The sequence below is a fragment of the Alosa pseudoharengus genome, unplaced genomic scaffold (assembly GCF_046254945.1).
Source record: "Alosa pseudoharengus isolate Yale_2024_CS ecotype anadromous, Long Island Sound unplaced genomic scaffold, YU_APseudo_1.1 YU_APseudo_1.1_scf_10, whole genome shotgun sequence".
In the NCBI taxonomy this organism is placed as follows: domain Eukaryota; kingdom Metazoa; phylum Chordata; class Actinopteri; order Clupeiformes; family Clupeidae; genus Alosa; species Alosa pseudoharengus.
Genome location: NW_027468565.1, coordinates 9,890,622 through 9,913,190, shown reverse-complemented (window position 1 = coordinate 9,913,190; position 22,569 = coordinate 9,890,622). Strand labels below are relative to the sequence as shown.

General features: G+C 43.0%; 3 protein-coding genes across 3 annotated transcripts in view; 1 reads left to right on the top strand and 2 right to left on the bottom strand.

Moving 5' to 3' along the window:
• LOC143100090 (ras-related protein Rab-8B) overlaps positions 1–11,906 on the bottom strand; it is a 15,339-nt gene extending 3,433 nt beyond the window's left edge. Inside the window, exons 1-6 of the mRNA XM_076263032.1 lie at positions 11,715–11,906; positions 5,401–5,461; positions 1,655–1,715; positions 678–755; positions 288–377; positions 15–80 (exon numbers count right to left, since the gene is read on the bottom strand). Coding sequence (XP_076119147.1) covers positions 15–80; positions 288–377; positions 678–755; positions 1,655–1,715; positions 5,401–5,461; positions 11,715–11,838 — 480 coding nt within the window. The 5' untranslated portion in view covers positions 11,839–11,906. The remainder of the gene's footprint in view (positions 1–14; positions 81–287; positions 378–677; positions 756–1,654; positions 1,716–5,400; positions 5,462–11,714) is intronic.
• A 1,956-nt stretch (positions 11,907–13,862) lies between these two features.
• On the top strand, positions 13,863–15,549 carry rps27l (ribosomal protein S27 like). Its single transcript, XM_076263021.1, has 4 exons — positions 13,863–13,972; positions 14,705–14,813; positions 14,940–15,050; positions 15,332–15,549. The coding sequence occupies exons 1-4, from the start codon at positions 13,967–13,969 to the stop codon at positions 15,358–15,360; spliced, it is 255 nt and encodes an 84-aa protein (XP_076119136.1). The 5' UTR covers positions 13,863–13,966; the 3' UTR covers positions 15,361–15,549.
• Positions 15,550–16,005: 456 nt separating this feature from the next.
• Positions 16,006–20,475, bottom strand: dnaja (DnaJ heat shock protein family (Hsp40) member A). Its single transcript, XM_076263011.1, has 8 exons — positions 20,357–20,475; positions 19,919–20,061; positions 19,326–19,506; positions 18,939–19,043; positions 18,488–18,715; positions 17,887–18,117; positions 17,618–17,718; positions 16,006–17,011 (listed from the first exon to the last, which is right to left on the bottom strand). Exons 2-8 carry the CDS (start codon positions 20,048–20,050, stop codon positions 16,793–16,795), a joined length of 1,197 nt encoding a protein of 398 aa, XP_076119126.1. The 5' UTR covers positions 20,051–20,061; positions 20,357–20,475; the 3' UTR covers positions 16,006–16,792.
• Positions 20,476–22,569: the final 2,094 nt, after the last annotated feature.

The window sequence follows — 22,569 nt, the reverse complement described above, 5'->3', positions numbered from 1 at the left end:
GGGAGGGGACTCACCTCTTCGACATTTAAACTGGATTTTGCACTAGTTTCCAAGAACTTGATCCCATAGTCTATCGCCAACTAAAAACAAACAAACAAACATCGTGATAATTAAGTAACTTGATAGAGTGCAAGTGAAGTACCACAAACTTGAAAAGGCATGTGGTGAGCGCCATGGCCATGCTCATATGATAATGTTTATGAGGACTGCATGTTCTATGTCCAAGTATATAACAGACTGTGACCGGTGCTGGTGACCGGTGACGAGGCAAATACCAGTGAGCTCACCTTTTCTCCTCTCTCTTTGGACACCTGTCTCTTGTCATTCATGTCACACTTGTTTCCAAGGATCATCCTCTCCACGTCTGATGACGCGTGCTGGGTGGGTGGGGGTGCGAGGTGGGGGGTGGGGCAGACCAATGAGCACAGTTTGGTTAGTATGCTGACTTAGCAGCAAAGCAGGAAACAGCACAGTAACAAATAGAAGCACTGCATTCTAAATCACGTTGCAGTTCCAGAAAATTCACACTGCAATACAACATCTATCCAGTAGGTGGCAGACTAGGAGATGGTCTCTTAAAACAACAAACATTCTTTTCATGGCCTGAAGTCTGTTCCATCACTTCTCAAGCAGCAAAGATCTAACTCTATGGTCATTGCCTTGAGTGTTCATATTACCTCTTCAATATTTCGAATCCAGTTCTTGATGTTCTCGAAGGATTTCTCACTTGTGATATCATATACCAGCATTATGCCCTGAAAGACCACACAAAACACAAGTTAGTGCACTACTCTAGTCAATACACCACCCTGTGTGTGTGTGTGTGTATGTGTGTATATGTGTGTGTGTGTTTGTTTGTTTGTTTGTTTGTTTGTGTGTGTGTATGTGTGTGTGTGAGTCTGTATGTGTGTGTGTGTGTGTGTCTGTGTGTGTGTGTGTGTGTGTCTGTATGTGTGTGTGTGTGTGTGAGAATGTGTAAGAATGTGAATATCAGACACACTGCAAACGGCTGAACAGCAGAGGGTTAACTAGTGCTTGCGCTGGCTGGGTGCACATTCTTGAGTCAACATCTAAGAGTGACAGCCCAAAGAGAGGGGGTGGAGAGATGCAATAAGATCCTCCATTCCTCTGGGTTGTCTGAACTTTGAGACCACTGTAAAAGTGGCCTACAGTAAGATACTGGGCTGGGGCATTGTACAAGTCTGTGCAGCTCACAATACTGTTGCTCTCGCAGTGTTGAAATTCAATTTCCATCGTTGATACAATGCTAAGTACTTCAACACAGAGTCTGAGGGCATATTCAGTCACGGCCTGAAGAGGATATACTCACGTGGAGTAGGTCTATGCACAGGCTTTGTCCATCTGTGTGTGTGTATGATGCATGTATGTGTGGCAGTGTCAGTCTGTCTGTCTGTGTGTATGCCTGTGTGTTTGTGTTTATGTACATATGCATGGTTATGGGTAATTCCTAAGGGTCTGCCTGCCTGCCTTGTCTTTGTCAATCTGGGGTGCGTTTCCCAAAACCGTAGCTGCTAACCTGTTAGCAACTTGGTTGGTGAGTGTGTGTCGTACCATTTATCTAAGCCTATATATCTGTGTGTGTGTGTGTGTGTGTGTGTGTGTGTGTGTGTGTGTGTGTGTGTGTAGTCCTCACCATGGCTCCTCTGTAGTATGCGGTGGTGATGGTCCTAAATCTCTCCTGTCCTGCAGTGTCCCTGGGTGAGAGCACAAATACCACATTCAGACGCACAGCAAAGAGAGAGAGAGAGAGAGAGAGAGAGAGAGAGAAAGAGAGAGGGCAGAGAGATACAGAGACAGGGGGAGAGAGAGAGAGAGAGAGAGAGAGAAGAAGGGGAGACAGATAGACAGAGGGAGAGAGAAACTGAGAGAGCATCAACAAACCTAAAAAGGAGAGTGACTGTGAAAGGATAAGAAACATAAAGAACAAGAGAAACAAAAGAGTCACTGGAAGGGAGAGAGAGAGAGAGAGAAAGAGAGAGAGAGAGAAAGGGAGATGGACAGATAAAGAAACCAGATGAAATGAGAACTGAGAAAGAGAAAAACACAACAAGAGCAAAATATGCAAGAAGAGAGAGAAAGGGGGAGAGACACAAAGAGAGCTCAAAGAGGCCTTAAGACAGGCGGGAAGACGAGCCACAAACATAAAGAGGCAGCTCAGCTAGATCACGAGACGTGAGAGGAGTCAGCCGTGGGCCAGTGGGCCCATCCATCTTTCCTTCCTCTCATTGTGGCCCTGTGTGTGTGTCCAGCAGGCGCTGCCCAGCCCTGTGTGTGTGCGTGTGTGTGTGTGCCCTCTGTTTACTCTTCCTGTAAACACACACACACACACACACACACACACACAGCAGAGCACCGACAACTGAGGGAGTAGGGACCCTGTGGCCTACACCCCCTTCCACACAACACACACACACACACACACACACACACACACACACACACACACAGCAGAGCACCGACAACTGAGGGAGTAGGGACCCTGTGGCCTACACCCCCTTCCACACAACACACACACACACACACACACAAACACACACTCACACACACACTCACACTCACACACACACACACTCTGCCCTCTACTCCCCTCCTCTCCGCTCTGCACCCGCGCCCCCCACTCCACCATTGTGCATAGATTCCTTCCTTCACATTAGTCACACATTGTCAGGCAGGCTGTGTGAGCCGAGTGACCTTTCACAGGAAGGCCGTCTAGGGCACCATGACATCACTTCCTGTCCTACTTCACTGGATAGACAAAAACGGGGGGGCTCAGATGTAAATATGTATGACAGAGGGAGAGAGTCCTGTGTGATACAGAGAAAGGAGAGAGAGAGAGAGAGGGAATGGGATGATGAATAGGAAGAGAGGGAGAGTTGGAGGATAGAGAGGATGAAAAACAGGAGGAGTGAGAGACAGAGAGAGAGAGATGGAGATTCTGAGAGGCAGACGGGGAAGGACAGGACAAGATAATGGATTGTGTGTGTGTGTGTGTAGGAGAGAGAAAGGACAAGACAGCATGAGCGAGACAGAAAGGGAGCAGAGAGACAAAGGGAGAGAGAAATATAGATAGAACATGAAACCAAAACAGAGCAAGAGAGTGTTTTCAACTTGGACTTCCAAAATTCTTTCGCTGGCACATTTTTTCCATAACTCACTTAGTGCCAATGAACATTGAGAGAGAGAGAGAGAGAGCAAGAGAGAGAGATAGACAGAGACAGAGAGAGAGCGGAAGAGTGTGAGTAAGGAGGCAGGGAGGAGGGGATGGGCGTGGAGGGAAGAGGAAGAGGAAGGAAAGGACCAGTGTGATGGTCATTAGGCCGCCCTCCACTTCCTGTAACCCCCCAACCACACACACACACAAACCCAACTCTAGGCCACGAGAAGCTCTGACAGGCTGACTGTCTCTCCACTGAGACACAACACACACACACACACACACACACACACACACACACACACACACACACACACACACACACACACACACACACACACACACACACACACACACACACACACACACACACACACACACACACACACACACACACACACACACACACACACACACACACACACACACACACACACACACCTCTACTCTAACAGGGAGGCTACTCTGGGTCCACAACTGAAGCGCTCCCTTTGCAGAGTGTACAAATAGTTTTAGAATTAGAATTAGAAGACTGATCTAATTTTTTCGAACAGAAGTTACCTGCCGCCATCATGTCTAGTGTAGCCAGTTCCATATACCGGTGTATATATTGTAAGCTAATTGTTGCAGCTGAACAGAACGCTTCAGTTACATGCCCAGTGCAGCCTCGCTGTAAATAGTCTCTTATCTCTGGTGCTCTATCTCTGGTGCTCACCCTCTCGTCCACGGCCTGTCTCTACTGATGGAGCTGTGTGGTTGGGGACGCCTCTCTGTCTCTACTGATGGAGCTGTGTGGTTGGGGACGCCTCTCTGTCTCTACTGATGGAGCTGTGTGGTTGGAGACGCCTCTCTGTCTCTACTGATGGAGCTGTGTGGTTGGGGACGCCTCTCTGTCTCTCAGGACTCGGTCACAGAAGCGGTGCGGCCGGCCACCACCGGGTCATAGTGTCTATCAGAGGAGCTACACCACATCTCACACAGCTCACCACACACCTCTCGCGCTCATCTCTGGTGAGTCCCCATCTCACCACGGTCTCTATTAATGTGCCCCCGGATGCCCCACCTTCTCTCTCTCTAGCCTCTATCACGGGGGCTCAGTGGTTAAGGACGCCTCGTGGTCTCTCTCTAGCTAATCATAGGAGCCACACTAACTGAACCACACTCAGCGCACAACTCACCTCTCGCTCTCGTCTCTATCTCTCTCTGGGACCCAGTGGAGACTCCCCATTTCATCCCCAGCATGCCTTTTGTCAGTGGAGCTGTGTACTTAAACCTCTATTACAGCAGCTACACCATACCACACGTAACAAATTCAAATTCAAAGTTGCTTTATTAGCATGACTGTATGGGAATAGTGTTGCCAAAGCTATTGTTACAAACAACATAACATACAAGAATATAGGACCATAAAAGTGTGTGCGTGCATGCGTGTGTATGTGTGCATCACACACAACTTTGTTTTAGAGTGAGTCCTCAGATCTTCACATTTCAAGATATATTGTGCTGCTAAGGCAGCAGAGGGCCCTTCACCGAGAAGTATGGCCATTTTTTCATTGTCACAATCTTGAAAGTGTGGGATACCTATTTGGAATTTGGGGAAGAATGTCCGTCTTACATTTTCATACTTTTCACCTCTCATTACAGCAGCTACCCCATACCACACGTACCATACCTCACACACCTCTAGCCTGTCTCTTGTCTATGGCTGTGTGGTGGTCTCTCCAATCTCAGGCCTCTCTGTCAACGGAGACTAGGACGCTTGAGCTGTGGAACTGTCATAGCCCACCATCTCTTTTAAGACTATCATTGAAGTTCTGTGTGATCACCATTGTTTTTAGAACTAAAACTGCAGCTTTGAGGTTCTGGATGATTCTCTGTCCCCATCTCATCTTTGTCCTCTCACCTCGGCTCTCTGTGTACTTCAACACGCCCCAGCTTCTCTCTCTCTCTCTAGTCTCTAACAACACCTTTCATAATCTCATAGTCGCAGACCGATATTACACAATCTAACACTTAAAACATCTAAAACAAGACAGAGAAGGAGAAGAGACCAGCACAGCATTTCCAGGAAGCGTTTCAAAAGTGCTTTGTCACCCTTCCCCCGTCGTGGGCGCCCTACTCCCAGACACGCCAGGGACTTAGCGGACAGAGGGACGTACAGGAACAGATGTCTCTGGATGGCAACAGCGTTCCAGAACCGTGGCGGTGGCGGCTGTGGCTCTTACCATATCTGCAGCTTGATTTTCTTGCCATTGAGCTCTATCGTTCGGATCTTGAAGTCAATTCCTGTAAGCACAGAAGAGGAGGGGAACCACGTGAGCGTGTTTAACAAGGCTGCAGAGAGCCATCACACGCATTACATGCAAATGAACCCAGGACACTCAAGGGCACACAGAGATCCACACGTTTGATCACAAAGGACCTTCCCCCCATTAACATTTAAATATTCAAACAAACAACTTCAGGCCAGGGTAACATCACTTGAAACTATCCGTTACTGCTCTGATTCACCAAAGGGAAATTCTTTATTAAGGTTAAAGGGTTGAGCATACAGTCCACACACATTACACTCATTTATATAAAGCAACATGGAAAAATAAGAAGAAAAAGGTTAATATTATGCTTGCTTCATGTTTCATGCTTAAATAGATGGATTGGATGTGTGAGTGTGTGTCTGTGCGTATGTGTGTGTGCGTCAGTGTGCCCTCTAACCTTTCTGAGAAGACACCACGCAAGGCCACTGTTATTCATACCCACTGAGCCTGTGAAAACTCATGATAGATTGCTGAACTGCTTTAATCTACTGGATTACTCAGAAAATTTGATTCCTAATGAAACTTGACTTGTAAAGTGGGATCAAATGAAGTATACAAATTGTGTGTATGTGTGTGTGTAGCAACAGAGACTACATCTAGAGGTTAAATGAAACTCATCCTTGTGGCAAAGAATTGGCCAGTGAACACACACAGCAGCACAGGTGTAATTTATGCGTGCTGTAAAACGGCTCGGCGTGTGACCTCAGACTGGACTGAGCCGGGCCGCCAGTGGCCCACTCCTTGAGCCCAGATGATGAATCGCTTCCCTAACAACAGCTGAAACCTCAAGGTGGCCAGAGACCGATATCCCACTGCAGCCAAGATGGTGCTGTGAAGCTATCAGGACAGAGGAGAGAGCTACTGGAATACCAACATTGGCCAAATAAACAAACTGCAGCAATTCATATAAAGAAAGTAAATACTACAATGTAGGTGTCTGCGGACAACACACCTGTAGTTGGCTTTACTCTTTCTTTCATTTTTTTTACCGCTCTTTTGAAAGCTTCTTTGAGGTTTCATTCATCATTACTAAAGTATGACATTAGCGGCACTAAGGCTATATGTTTACGCCCAAGTGAAGCCCATGCAGCTAATCATTTTAATAAAGTATGTTTTGCCGTGGAGGCAATTATTCAGTGGATCATAAACCACAAAGTGCTAAACCAATTTAATATGCCTACTGAGGCAGTTAAATGAGTTGAATGGCTGTTTCTATGCAGTGACGGATGGAGCTTAGTGTTAACCAGCCACAACGAGGATAGACTACGTGCCGTCTCCTGCCTGAAAACTGCTAAAAAGCAGAGATGAGGACGAAGAGGGATTGAACGGCAGACGTATTGTGGAGCAAATCCTGTGGAAGCATGCCAGTCACTTTGCAGAACTAGGCAATTCCCTATAGAAGCACCATCAGCAAACTGTGTACACAATGGCAAACGTCTTGCATCTCCTCAAACACATCCAGGTATAATTTGGGGGGTGGGGGTGGGAGGGTTAATAGCAGGGCTACATTGGGCCGTAGAGGACAGCCATGATCGGGCAGAAGGAATTTTTTATGTTTTTTTTTTTGTCTTAGTGTTATTAGTATTAAGTCTTAAGGCATCAGGAGAATGAATGGAAAGCGATGAAACCTGGTCTGTAGGCTGCCATATACCCTACGGGGTTGTCTGCCTTGTTTGTGCTGTCAAAGTGTGAAGTCATTTCCTCCACTACAACTTTAAATAACCCATTCTAAGAGACCGTTAGCGGTGTGAAGATCTAGGAGTTTGATTAGGTGCTTCATTTCTCCATGTTTAAAGTGATGTGTAAAAACTGAGGGGTTCACATCAGCCTAGTAGTCTTGCAGTCAGAATTGTGTCTGATTTTCCCAATTTTTTCTCTTAGACTCCAATCTTGCAGCCAACCGACTAAAGCTAAATAAAGCTACAGCATCACTATACACTATCGGCTGACCTGCAATGAAGAGGGAGAGACACGGTGGGCTGAAAATAGCCAGGTGAAAGTTTATAAGCTATATATGACTCAAATGGCTAACACTTAAAGTTCAGTCTTTCAGAGCTAACGGGCTAATAGGGTTGAGTAAAATTTCCTCTCTCAAATTGCAACTGTGGCTTCCAACAGACAAACCAGAAAGGTGGCACCAAGCCACAAGGCTTTTAGCAGTGTAAGGGTTTGGTTAAGGGCCAGTGCATAGTATCCACATGGGTCAACCCTCTTGGATCGAGATTTGATTTTGATTCATCCTGGCCAGGGACAATCGTCAAGAGAAGGATCAACTTGTAAGCGGTGCGTGGTGCCCTGCTCACTCACACAGACCTGGTGAAGGAGAATGAGGACACGGTTGCTTAACTGAGCACAGCAGCAGAGGAAGTGGTGAGAGACGAGCTCTCGGCTGGCCCACCTCTTTCCGGAGCAGAGGAATGGCCCTGCAGCCCACAGGCCCGGCCCGATGCCTCCAGTCCCAGCATCCTCTGCAGGATCTAGTGAACACTGAGCGCGCTCGCACTCACAGCCCGGAAAAAAACCTCAAAAAAGCTTCTCCGAGTTGACATACCACACAAACTAAGTGACTTTTTCTGCTGCAACGCTTATTGCATTATGCAGTGGGAGAGGAGAAAGAGAGAGAGAAAAGAGGGAGGAGATGACAAGAGAGGAGGCGAGAGCAAATGGACAAAAGATAAGAATGACAGAAAGAGATATAGTGAGGGGAGCAAAAGGAGAAGAGAGACAGAGAGAGCATCAGAAAGTGAGAGAGGAGTAGGAGTAACACGACTGAAAGTGAGAAACACTGAGGGCCCTAATTTAAACGTTAAAAGTCTGTAAACAAGCAAAGTGTCTCATGCCCGAGTTATAACTATCTGGTGACATGTGGGAGCATTGAGCTGACACATCAATGTTTACTCTTAAGGTCTCCATGGTAATAAACTAAGAAGTTGATTTCGCCTAGCCTTAGTTAGACTTAAAACTTTGCACTTTGCCCGTCCTTCAAATTAGGACCCTGAAAGACAACGAAATGGAGAGAGAGAGAGAGAGAGGAAAGGAGAGATAGAATGTGAGAGAGATAATAATGAGGATGAGCAACAGTAAAGGAGAGAAAGAGATAACGAGAGAGACAGAGTGTTTATGAGTCACAGGAAACAGACAGAGCCTCCTCTCCTGCTCAGAGGTGTTGTGGGGAGGAAGTGCGCTATGCCACAGCCAGGGCTGAGGTCGCACGCCCGCTGGACCCCAGGAGGAAGTCACTCACGGCTGGACATGGCGCAGCACAGTGCAGAGCGGAGCAGAGGGCTACTAACTCTGGCGGAAGAATGCCGGCCCAAACCAGTTGAGAGCGTCACGAGAGCCGACCCCACGGGGGCTCCTAACAGAGCTGCCCTCTGTTCCTCGAGGGGCTGGACTCCAGGACACACCAGCCCTTTCACTGCACGTCCAGACCAGCTCCCACCATGACAAAGGAAAAGCACAACAACCGAGACCCGCCCTGTTCGTACGGCCTTCACACGGGCACAGGCATGACTGTCTCAGTAGTCTGGTCACTACAGCCATGGTGTGTCCAGTCGACACAAAGCGCCTTGGCTGGAGGGGGAAGTTAGTCAATAGAAAAGCCCACACTTAATTTCTAAGGCCACAAAAAACATGACTAAGCAAGGGGCCAAGACCAGTTCCTTATGCAAAAAACAACTAGTAAAGCCTGATGTTGGATTCACTTATGCTTAGAGCAAGACTTTCATTTCCCTTATGTCGCTTTTATGTTTGGTCTCCTATGTATGAGCCACCCATCATCCACCAGCTCCCATTTCTGGGTGATAGGTTAAATCTCAGACTAGCAGGTGGAGTACTGCTCGGAGAAAAGCAAACCCAGCACAGATGTTGCTGTGAAGATTGCATTTATCAGAGGAGAGGGGAGGAGAGGCCCCTGGATTCTGACAGTTATAAGTGTCTAGTGTTCCTTTCAGCAAGCAGTACCAGCCAGCAGAGGAACACAGTCTAGGACAGCGTCATTCTGAACTGCCAGAAGTTACCTTTTCATGATATTTTCCCTTTCTTTTCTTGTGACAAAGTGCAGTTTTCTCTTTGTATTTCATAAGCAGGAGGAAAAAACATCTCGTTTTCCAATGACATCACTAAAAAGACAAAGCCTGAAGGCTACTTTGAAATGTGGTTCTTTCAAAGTCTTTTTCTTTAAAAAAAAAAAAAAACCCTATCTGTCCAAAATAACCCAAGCCCAAGCCACTCTTCATCTTGCTTGAAGGAATGTATTGTAACGGTGAGTAAAAAAATACTCTCTTAAAATGGAGTTCAGGGGACAGACACAATCAGAACTTTTTTATAGGAGCCCACTTGAGCCTTGGAGCAGGGATCGGCGAGCAGAAGGCGCCGTTTAAAACAAAAGCAGGGCAGACGATGACGTTTTTATGCCTCGCTGCCGTAATCAGGCGGAAATCAGTGACAGGAAACGACCAAACCTCTCCATCCATGCAAACACAAGATTAATCGCGTCAAACTGCTTGCCACTTTCTCTTTACAACTATTCAAATGACAAGAGGACATCTTTGGACCTGAGCATGTGAGACATGCCTTTTGAAGTTTATAATATAAGTCACACAGAAATAGTAAGATGGAAAATCAGTTAAATTCCCATGAAGGTTGCGACAAATGCACCTTCAAATTGGTGTGAGCCTACATTGCTACACTGAATTCACAGACCACCTGAGCTCTCTCTCCACAACTTTATAAACTATAATCCTTCCCAGCTGGCATCTTACATAAACAATGTCACATATCCTCTGAGCATAACCATGGGATGGTCAGATCAGAAGGGGAAGAGTGGGGTTCGCTTTGAGTCTCACCCATTTGGACTGGTTCAGTGCTTTAGTGGCATGTGTGCCCAGCAATTCACAATAGTACAGCTTTCATAAGTGCCACACAATCTGCCTATCAATAATGGATGCCAGACTTTACTTTTTTCCTGCTTGCGTATGTTTATGGAGTATGTAGGCATGATACATGCAGAACTGGTGCGCCTTGGCACATGAGACCTTTCTAAATACAGTGAAATGAGGGCAATTACTCTGAGGAAGTTGGGGGGTGTGGGGAGGGGGCTTTCATAAACAGTCAAAACACAACCACTGTGGTAGTGTCTGAAATGCTAGGCCTTAATAGGCTGTCTGTTATAACAAAAGTGGTACATAACATAAGTTAAGTCTTACATCATTCAGATATCACAACATAAGCAACTCAGGCCAAATAGTGTAATAATGAGGCTATTTGAGTTTCAGTAACCCTGTATTCTACGAATCATTGAAGCACCATGAGAGCCAAAGGCGACACACTTCTCTTTAAGCCATGTGGTACCAAAGTCTGTTCATAAGCAAAAGTCAGATATAGAAAAACCATCAAATGATATCCTTATTTTTGTCCTGTCAGTTCTATGGACAAGAGCTGACATCCCAATATGTAAGGTTATTAGGACTATTTGGTAGACCTGGATAATGGTATGATTATGAACTATAACTGTATCACTACAGTCTACTGTAGCCTATGTTCTGAACTAGAACTAGGCTATATCACTATATCCACCACTTATAATTGAGAAGTTAAAAATAAGCAGTTAGGTTGGCCTCTTGGCCTGTGTTTTTATTTGTTGTTTTCAGGCGAGTCAAGTCAATAACTGTCAATAGCTGAATCAATGAGGGGAATTCAGCAGCAAACTGCTGTCCTTGCTAAAAAAGACATCCTACTAGTATTCCTAGTGAAAAAAGTAATAGCCTCTTCCGTGTTAGGTGAAGTGAATTGTCCAACACACATCTTGCACTTCTGTTGTCAGAATAGTAGGCTAGGCTAAGTCACCCTCAAAGGTAACCTATGTGTAGCACTACTAAAACATCTGTTCAGTGAGCCAGTAGCCTAGGCTATTGAGGATACAACACTGACAACATGGACACATTGTACTTTGTGACAGAAGAATACGATACTCAAATGTTCCGTATAGAAATCCTGTGTGAACTGTAGCCTAACGTTGTAATTAATCAAATGTCTGTACGTCCTCTCCTATTTCATTTGATAATTGCAACTACATAACGATACTCAATAGATCACATGTTGCCTTTGCCAAATCCTGTTGAATTTCCAACCAATCAGTTTAGCTATGCAATAGGCAACTAAAATGAAGAAGCCCTTGGTGCAGCCGTACCCTCCCACCCAAGAAAAGAACCCGGTGAACTGACCGATCGTTGATATGAAGGTAGTATTAAAGGCGTCTTCGCTGAACCTGAACAGCAGACATGTCTTCCCGACTCCGCTGTCGCCTATGAGCAAAAGTTTAAAAAGATAGTCGTACGTTTTCGCCATTTACCCCCCAGTTCCACCTCCTGCGAATGACAATCTAACAACAGGCTGTTAAGTCCTTTGACTGAAGCTCTGATCCAAAATTCATACAGTAAGGAATGAGGGTGGACCAATTATGTGACGTCAACGCGCTTACGTCTTTCCGCGTTGGGATGCATAGGGCAATGTAGTTTTCACAGGCGTATGCTTCGTGCATTCGTCATGTTGTTGTGTTTAGTGCAACCAACCAACATCCTAGCACTTTTCTTATGTTTATTGTTGTTCAAATTGATATGTAGTGCAGCAATTAAAACATGTAGTAAAACAGTGTGGGCTATGTTCAAGTTGATAATGAATCAACTTAGAAGATGCCACTAAACTGTGATAGATTACATAAAAACACAGGAATATACTATATAAATTATGTTTTATGTTTTCAGGATTCACGAAATTAGCCTACTTATTAAGAACGATATGAAATTAATTCGTACAGAGTAGCATAATATGAAACATGCTGCCTTCCTAGCCTTCTTCACGGAAGTAAGACGTCATCGGGTTGCCAGATCCATTAAACTCACCGGTTTTCTGGGGGATTTTTGTGAGTAGGCCTATTGCAGTTTCGGTTGATGTTATTTCGTTGACTTTGACCTTACAGTTTTTTTGGTTTTTTTTAGAAATAGTAGCATATTAGTAGGTTATGCCTCTGTTTCTCGCGTGTAGTGAACATTTTGGACATCAAATCTTGCATTCACTTGAAGTTAACAAAATAAGAACCCAGTTAGCAAAACCAGAATGGCAGATAGCGGACCGCTGGTGGTATGCATGCCACTTGTGGTCCGCCGTTGGACCACCATCTCTTTAAATTAAACTTGCCATGAATATTAAGAAAAGATATAATGTTATTAAAATAATGTATGGAGTATAACTGAACAAATGAAAACGATTTTAGACAAATAGTGGTAAAATATTGGGCCATTTGTCTGCAACCCACCGGCGGACTGCCAGAGAACCGATGAGCAAAACGCTAGTGGACCGCCAGATCTGCCAGTGGGCCGACAGTGGTCCGCCAGCCTCTTGCTATCTGGGAAGATAAAACAATTTAGACTAAACATTTCATTAAGGTCTACTATTGCAATTGCTTGGCCTACTGTGCTTTAAGAAATGTAATGCAAGATCTGTCAAATACTGTAGCAATAGGCCAACAAACAGATGGGACTGAGAACTTCACCTCCAATACATGAACTGAATTTGACAGTCTTTTTTACATTTCCACAACTATTGCAATAATTTTAAAAACACTAGAATGCATGGCACAAGATGCATAAAATATATTTCATATATGTTCCATAAAACTACACAAAAGTAAAAGGGGTATTTGCACATTTGGCCAGTGAAGAGTCAGTTTGGGGGGTAGGCTACTTCAAAGCTGGTAACGTCTCTACTTAATTGGTGCCTATGTAGCCTTTTAACAATTTTATTGGATGACACGCTTTTTCAGTTGTTTAATCCAGGGTTCCTACACATTTTCCATTTCAAATTTCCAAACTTCTCGTTAGATTTTTCTGACCATATTCTCGACATTGCGGCCACTTCTGGTTTGGGATAACTCGGTGAAAACAAAGGTATGGACAACTGAAGTGAATTAAAAAATGACACTTAATATTCGTCCATTTAGCTTGGTCATTTTTAGTTGTATCTTAGTTGAATCATAGTTGTATCTTGACGATGGGGACTGACAGTTAAGCTACACAACAGTAGGAATGGTTCATTATGACCTGAGTGATGTGATTAGTACTGCAAATGCAATAGTCTGGAAACACAAATATTTCTCCAAACCCTTGTTTCTTTTTTCCATACTTATCCAGACTTGGAAATTACTAAAATCAAATTCCATACTTTTCCAGGTTTTCCATACTGCGTAGGAACCCTGTATCAGAGTATATGATATATTGGCTAACTAGCATATCAAACCCACAATAACTTCCTTGGGGCATGTCTCAACATGTCTGTGAGCATTGTTTTAGGAGGATTGATATAACCACTCTTGGCAACCAACGGCCCCCAGATATCCAACCAGCCAACGCAGCGAACTTCAGGTACAGGGAGAGAAGACCAATCAATCTGCGTATGTGAAAATCGTGTACTCGCTAAAATGCCTGTAAGTATGATTGTACTTTTCACATTTAAAAAGAGATCTATTATTATGACAATCGTTTGCGTCGATAAATCACGGTCGACACTACCAGACTGCGGTGCTCGTAGCGTTTTCAGTCATTTCTGTGAGCGTACTGAAAAAGTTTTTCTCTTATCACATGGCGCGCCGAGAAAGGCTTTGTTGCTGGCAGGCCTGATATTATTTTGCACATGTCAGTCGCGTACAAGTACAACAGTTCACTTTTATAACTTGTATTAATGTTTTGTCGCGTATGTTAAGCATTTGTTTGATATTTCAACGTCAGTGTAAGGATGTTTACATTATAGCTAAATGCATTAGCCCACCACCAGCAAGACCAACTTACCAAATGCAGGCTAGCATGTTCCAATTCGCAGTGCTAGAAAACAAACATATGTTTTAGCCCATTTGTTTTGCGACATATAAAAGGTTCCGACAATATGCATCAACTTTTTCGGTGTCGCGGTCAGAAAGTATGCAGTGGTCGCTTGTTTTGTTGTCATCTCATTATTTAACCCTTGCATCGCCCATCCGTGTTGTCTTTGGTGAAATTGTAGGCCGTGGTTTGGCTGACACCTTAGCAGAGCGAGTAGCTCTGAAGCGTTGAGATCGAAAATATCACTTCCAGCCATGGCGTTTTTTATAATGGGGGTAAAGTTTTATCGTTTCAGAAACATTGATATTGAATTGTAGTTGTTTTTTCTTGTCATTGCACAGTTGGCAAAAGACCTGCTCCATCCTTCTCTGGATTTTGAGAGAAAGCAGCACAAGAAAAAGAGACTTGTACAGTGTCCCAACTCTTACTTCATGGATGTGAAATGTCCAGGTAGTTGACTCAACTGACAGACTTTACAATCAGCCACTCACCAATTCACAAGACTGAAACCAGTGTGAGGTGTGCTGCCTTACTGCTGCCTACTGTATCTTTACTGTACTGTTTCGTTCTCTATAGGATGCTATAAAATCACAACTGTGTTCAGCCATGCCCAGACAGTGGTGCTGTGTGTGGGGTGTTCCACAGTGCTCTGTCAGCCCACGGGTGGAAAGGCCAGGCTGACAGAAGGTATGAACCATTTGCACATACAGTGATGTTACAGAATGATACAAGATGGTACCCTTGGGCATTGAAAGGAACTACAAGTCAGAAGTGTTTTGATTACTTATATGAATGTCTTCTTTCATACATTATGAAATAATTGACAGAGTGGGATATAACAAGCCACATTTATGTAAATCGGTAAGTGAAACAAAATAGTAATGTAGGATCAATGTCAGGCTGCAATGACTGAGTGCAATTAACGTTACATGGAGTATTAAGCATTTTCCCCACAATCTGTTTTTTAGGTTGTTCCTTCAGGAGAAAGCAACACTGAAAAGGATGATGAAATGGAATGAATGATCATGCCGGAAGTGGCATCACTGATCAATGCCTTAACTATTCATTGATTGCAATGAATGAAGTATTGATATGTAATTATGTATGAATGGTACATGGCAGGTTGTTTCTACCATGTACTCAGTCTCCCTTTTCTCAATAAAGACGCTAATATCATGCAAACATACATTTATGTGCATTCAGTTCAGTTTCAGATGTTTTCTATGTGCAAATGTTTCTATGCCAGTTCTTCACTATTTGGACACCAGTGCAACATGGGTTGATATTAGTCTGCATATGGCTCCCCCTATACGATCATTTAAGCTTTAGGAATCTTCCCTAATATAAGATCTCTGAAAATTAAAAATGGTACTGCTCTAAACTCTTGCCAGATTGGAATAATAAGTAAAATACTCACTGTCTCAAGATGCATACAGTACATAATATAATTTATTAAAAAGTGAAGTGCTAAATGACTAATTCAAGATTTTAACAACGGTGCCATCTTTTGTACAGCTCAGTCATTTCACTGTACACTTTTACCCTGAAGATTCAAACAGGAAGCGTATGTTATTGTCAGAGGGCATTCATTTGGCGTTAAATAAGTCTATTGTCTCAGTTACAAATGAGGAAACAACAGCTGTATATTTGCATGACCTCATTTTATTTGAGAAATAAGAATAACAATGTACAGGTCAGTATTGTGAGAGGAGGTTACCTTCATAGAAAGCATACAATGACCCATCATCTTCAATAAAGGCCCATATGCAATTAGAAAAAAATAAAAATTAACTGAAAAACCGCACAAAGATTTCAGTCTTTCTCTTCGGCAAAACACAAGACCACAAATAGATAGGTACACCACACACAAACAGCACATTAATGAGATGCATGCAAAATACAGTGGTATCCAATTCCTAAGGATAAAACAAGACAATCAGAAAACACACTTCCATTGAGGGGACAATACATTTAAAGAAACTTGCATAAGCACATGGTCCATGTCTCCCATTCCCCTTTGCACATATGGTCCTGCATGTTTAACAGAAGTGGACAGGTGAAGCATATGTTTCACAGGTGTACAGACTTGGGTTGTGTGGTCAGTGTGAACCACTGTGACGCTTCACTAAGGCTTCAAAAGGTGGGAGATTATTCATGGCCTATCCAGGAATTGGAACAGTGGTGTTCAGTATACAGGTAAACTCACATTACAGCTGCAGTATAATAATAAAAAAGGGTGTGTGGGGGCTGGCTGAACAGGGTTATGAAAAAACGATTCTTGAAAAAAAAAAAAAGGAGTTTGCACACTTGTGTTTGGACTGTGTGTGGGCTCTTCTTTTATTCAAGAATGGTTTTCGACACCTGTCCTGCCCTTGGTATGTGCACAGTGACCTCCTCCCCCTTCTGAGCGTGATAAGGGTTGTGTACAATCACTGTGTTTGACACTGGACGCCATGACTCCTGGGCCCCTCCTCGTCCTCCTCGTAGGCCTCCCTGCTTTGGCTCCTCCTCTGGGATTCGGAGTCCATGTCACAGAGGTCCACCTCTTCCATGTCCTCCGAGATCATAACATCGTCACGCTCCGGAAGGAGGCTCTCCAGCTGAGGGAGGCGGTGTTCAGGAAGCCAGTTCTTTTCTGGGAATTCCACCTGGGAGAACAACAAGTGTTTTTTACTTTAGATGATACTGCCCTTTCGCCTCCTTGTGATGTATCACTGCCAACACAATGGTGACAGTGACCCAAAGACTGGCCAAACAATCTGACAGCAACAACACTTGTACATTTGAAATATTACTCTTCATAGACCATTCATTAGACTTCCATTCTCTTTAGTAAATGCTTCACAATATCCTAACTACAGGGCAAGGCAGTATCACCGCTATTACATTGATATAAGTAAAATATATGTATCTATTAAATTATAGATATTTCTATGTGAAGTGAATCTCATATTACTACCGTGAAGGGTAGTAGCATCTTGCATTCCTATTTTTTTTCTTTGCACTTGCACTCCTAATTTTATCTTTTCACTTTTTGCACGAGTTACACTTTATGCATTCAATAATATTGACATCTACTGTAATAAATTATAGATATTTCTATGTGAAGTGAATCTCATATTACTACTGTGAAGGGTAGAAGCATCTTGCATTCCTATTTTTTTCTTTTCACTTGCACTCCTAATTTTTTCCTTTTCACTTTTTGCACGAGTTGCACTTTATGCATACAATATTGACATCTACAGTATACATACCTGGAACTGAATAATGAGCAGTCCTTTCTCAAATGGTTGCTTGTGCACTGGCATGCCTTCTCCTTGGACACACTTGATGTCGCCATGCTTCACCACTTGACCTGCAGAGGAGCAAGTGAACATTACCCACAACATCACAGCCAGTATAGCAAAAAGCATGTGGGCACACCTTACAACAATGTTCGTGTCCTTTTCCAATTGGCATTTTGCAGCACTGACACGCTGCTACTGTAGAGTATAAAGAAAGGCTACAAGGAAGCAGAGCTTACCTGGTGGAGAGTTGATGATCAATGTTCTGTTGTCTAAGGTGTAGGTGCTCTTCTTAAAGCCGCAGAGCGCCTCCACAAGTTTGATATTCATCTTTGTGATGAGGTTGTCATCCTGCCGTTGGAAGATAGAGTGTTCTTTCTGGTCCAGAACAATGATGACATCACCGGGTTCCAAGCCAGGTTCCTGGTCTCCCTCTCCATGGAATGTGATTTTCTGACCGTCTTTCATACCTAGGGTGAGGAACATTACAGTTGTCACCTGACAGATCATACATAGCAATTATTCAACAATGGTTAATATACTGTCACCGGGCATCATTTTTATTTCAATGATATGTACACTTGATTAACACTTGATGAGCACATTTTAAGGGGTAAAAAAAGAAAATCAAGCATGAAACCAAAATATTTTTTATATCCTTGTTATTGGAACACAATACATTTTAGGCATACTCTCTGGGGGGAAATAAGGTTTCTGGATACAAATAACATCTGTATACATTACTATGAATTTACCAATACAATACTAAGATATAATACAACTTTATTGTAGTTACTCAAGCCACAAACTGTACATGTTCAAGAAAAAAAGCCTTCATACCTTTGTCAATGTGCACTTCCAGAATCTTCTTCTTGCGCTCCACCTTGTGCCCGTTGCAGTTCTTGCAGCGGTCTTTGGCACTGAAGCTGTCTCCCTGGCCCTGGCAGTCACTGCACATGCTCTGGATCTGTTGGATCATGCCCGGCCCGATCTGCTGCACCTGGATCTGGACGCCTCTGCCTTTGCAGTTTGAGCACTTCTGTAGGGTGCCCTTCTTGCCACCATAACCTGCCACGAGCCAAGAGTAACTGTTAAGTGTTGGACATGTCAGACATTCATATTGTTATATTGCTACATTGAACCATTACTTCTTAAAGGGAGCAAAGAAAACTTGTTATTGCATGATTATATTATGTAATACAAATCTGAGCATGACATGATGACAAAACAACGAGAGTCTTCATTTGAACATTCACATTTACTGTATTTGACAATCACATCTGATACCCACCATCACATTTCTCACAGATAACATTCTTCTGAAGGCCAAGTTTTCTGGTTGTGCCATTGTATATTTCTTCCAGTGTGACACTGAGTTGATGAACTACATTCTTCCCTGCAAAAAAGAGATAACTAAATAAATTCAGCCTTCATAGGAATTTACACAAATGCATAGTCTGCTCAACTCAAACACACCCACTCACTCCCTTACAGGCACTGACCTGACAAACATGGTCTCACGAAAATCAGCTTAAATATAGACTAGCATGCTATTTTTGGCAATGTTCTAAATATCACTTCACAGATCTACATTTTTTTCACTACCCTATGCATTGCATTATAACTTAAAATAAAACATAAATATGGCCAAATCAGGGTGAAACGACTGGATCTGTACCTCTCCTTTCTCTCTGAGTTCTTCCACCACCACCAAAGAACATGTTGAAAATGTCCATGGGTGAGGAGAACCCCTCTCCTGCCATGCCCCCTTCTTTAATGGCTTGCTCCCCTCCTTGGTCGTACAAGTCCCTCTTCTTTGGATCGGACAGAACCTCATAGGCTTGGGATATGAGCTTAAACTATGATTGAAAATAATAATAATTACAAATCGAATCTACAAACCAAATTGTCGAATCTACAAACCAAATTAATTTGTCAAAACGAATGCTTAGAATCTTCCCAATCAAGGCAAGTTGGCAACATTATTGCAACAGTGGACGTAACGTTAATTTGACAGCAAGGACTCATGCTTCATTTAACCTTCATCTCCAATATTTAAACAAATCTGCTTAAAGCAAAATTAAACAATCGTTCAGCTACCTCTATACTGAAGGAAGCCAGAAATTGGCTAGCTGGCTAACAGCTTGACCAGCTTGTTAACCACTTCGAGAAAGTTCTAGGCATTTCTGTCACTATGCATGCACCCTGCTAGCTGATAGCGTCAACGATCTGAACCTTGTATGAAAGCAAATATAAAGACTCAATAATTACCTTTTCTCCTTCATTGGGGTTCTTGTCTGGATGATATTTCAAGGCTAGTTTTCGGTAGGCTTTCTTGATTTCATCTGGCGATGCTTTGGGGCTAACGCCAAGAAGGTCGTAGAAACCGGTCTCTCGAACCATCTTTGTGCAACCTTGTCATTGGGAAAACAAAATAAATCAATCTAAAAAAATAATAATAAAAGAATCATAATCATATCGGAAAACGATAAGACAAATGTCAACTTTAAAACTATGTTGACATTATGTCTTACATCTACAGACTGACAAGCTCCCATTGTTGTAATGTTACTAATACTAGATCTATGTCCCTGTAAATAACGTTAACTCAACTGTAAATATCCCTCTCAAATATTTCATAATTTAGGCGAATAACTGAAGACTGACATGTGACAGGTACAAGGCAAGCCGAAAGTAAATATTACTTACTATGTCTGCTTTTATCAAAAAGCCGGTCGTTATGTTACGCCGCTGACGTTAGGCTACCTCTATCATCAATGAAGCTTGATTCTCAAGTCGCATGGCTAGCGCTTTATATAAGGTCCTACGGTGCAGAACTTTCTGGAGCTTGCGCTTGAGCAGTGACGCCGGAAATTTCGCTGCGTGCCCTAGAACTGTGCACCTATCTAGCCTAGGCTACTGGTCTAAACTGGTAGCCCTAAATGGTGAGGTGAACTGGTTGATGTGGGATAGTGGTTTGACAGACCTATTATGCTCTGTCCATTTAATAATAGCAACAATAGTAGTAGCCTAGTAGTAGTCATAATAATAATAATAATAATAATAATAATAATAATAATATGCAAAAAAAATCTTTATAACATAGTTATGCTGATGAAAAATATATAGGCTATTAGCCTACCTGTAGCATTTCATTCAAATGTAGGCCTACTACTAGGCTACATTTGCAGTTTAGGCCCTACCTTAATTTCCAATTCACAAACTATGAGGACTAGTAGGCTAGGCTGATAGGTTGAACAACAGGTCTTCCTAATGCCCAACCTGGTTTTAGATTCTGAAGATTTTCAGTTCACTGGAATGTTTTTGATAGACATGTCAAACTCCACCTCATGTGGTAGAGGTGTTTTTAGCAAAATCTCAGCATTTGCATATAAAAGGCCCAAGCTCATTGAGATGCAGAACATGTCCTTGCCTTAAAGACACAGACCCATACAACTGTCTGTAAACTTTGAAGAAGCCCAACTTTTACTTCATGAGCACCATGCACACACCTGAAAGAGCAGCAGCTTAGCAGCAGCTCAAATCATTTCTGATGCTCCAGTGAGGCTGAAGTATCCTTTATTTTCTCATGACTGCAGAGTTATGGTGACCCTTGGTGGAGCCCCAAACCCAATGGAGGGGGGCAGTGCACTCCTCACTCCTCATTGTGCAAAAGACTGGGAAGGAAAGAGAAGCACACACACACACACACATACATACGTTGCAGCGGGCATCATGGCCAGTTGCTGTGAAACATCCCAGCTGGCAGATCTGGATCTGCAAGAAAAAACCCATGAGAATGGGGAGATTCCAAGAAATAGGTATGTTATTCTGTTATTAATTTGTAGCCTAACTTAGGTTATAGGTGAACATTAAGACGCCGCAATCATGAGCTCAAAGTGGTGGCATTTCTGAATATGGAGTAGCCTATCGTTCGTCCATGTGGTATACTCTGGTCCTCTAAAATGGATACTGCACCTGGACCTATATCACCCAGCAAAGAGATATCTGATTTGTCGGTTTCTCTCACATTTCAGCTTACGTTAATAACACTGACAAACACAGAAGACAATTTTGATTAATTTTCTGAACTATACTTCTGTAATATATTTATTTTATTAAATATTCCTAATGTGCATGGTGGCCTTTATTGGGCATTATTGGCTATTTTGCTTTACCAATTTTTCTGATATTTGTTTTTATTTGTTTTCCACATCATGTCACTGTTGTATATAATGTTAGAAGATAAATTATGTGAATCATGCAAAAAAAAAAAAAAAAAAAAAAAAAAACTGTAGGTTATCACAGTGCGCACAAATAAGCTCCCAGTTTCACGTCTGCTAAATGAGTTTTATTTTGGCTGATCATCATTAATTTTGAGCTGAACCGGCAAGTTCTGACTTCATTAAAATCTATTGTGATATGTATTGAAAGAACAGAATCTCTTCAACTGTGAGCTTTCTGGAGGAGGAAAGAAAGCTGTCACCTTGGTGCGCTATTTGTCCTTGCCACCAACACACTCAGAATCAGAATGAGGATCGGAAGTGAAAAATCAATGTGGCTGCCAGGTTTTTGCCGTCCAGCTGATTTTTTCAGAAAACGCCGGCACCGAAAGAACATTCCTCCCTTTGAAAGAACTTCATTACATCCTTCTAAATATTCAGAGATGCACGTATTCCCCGAGTTTTTTTGCCTTTCACCCACATTTTAGTTTATTTAAAAGAAAAAAAAAGGTTTCCCAGGCTTATGGGGACAACCTGTTCCCTGGCCTTCTATTTGCTCCTCTCTCAGCTTACAAAGCCACTGGGGGCTTTTGGCTGGGTAGTTCAAAAAGTCTGACATTGTGTGCGGTGACAATAACCCTGGGCATCAGGACCATGTGATCTGCTGGGAGCAGCGGTGGCAGCCTAGGCCCCCAGAGC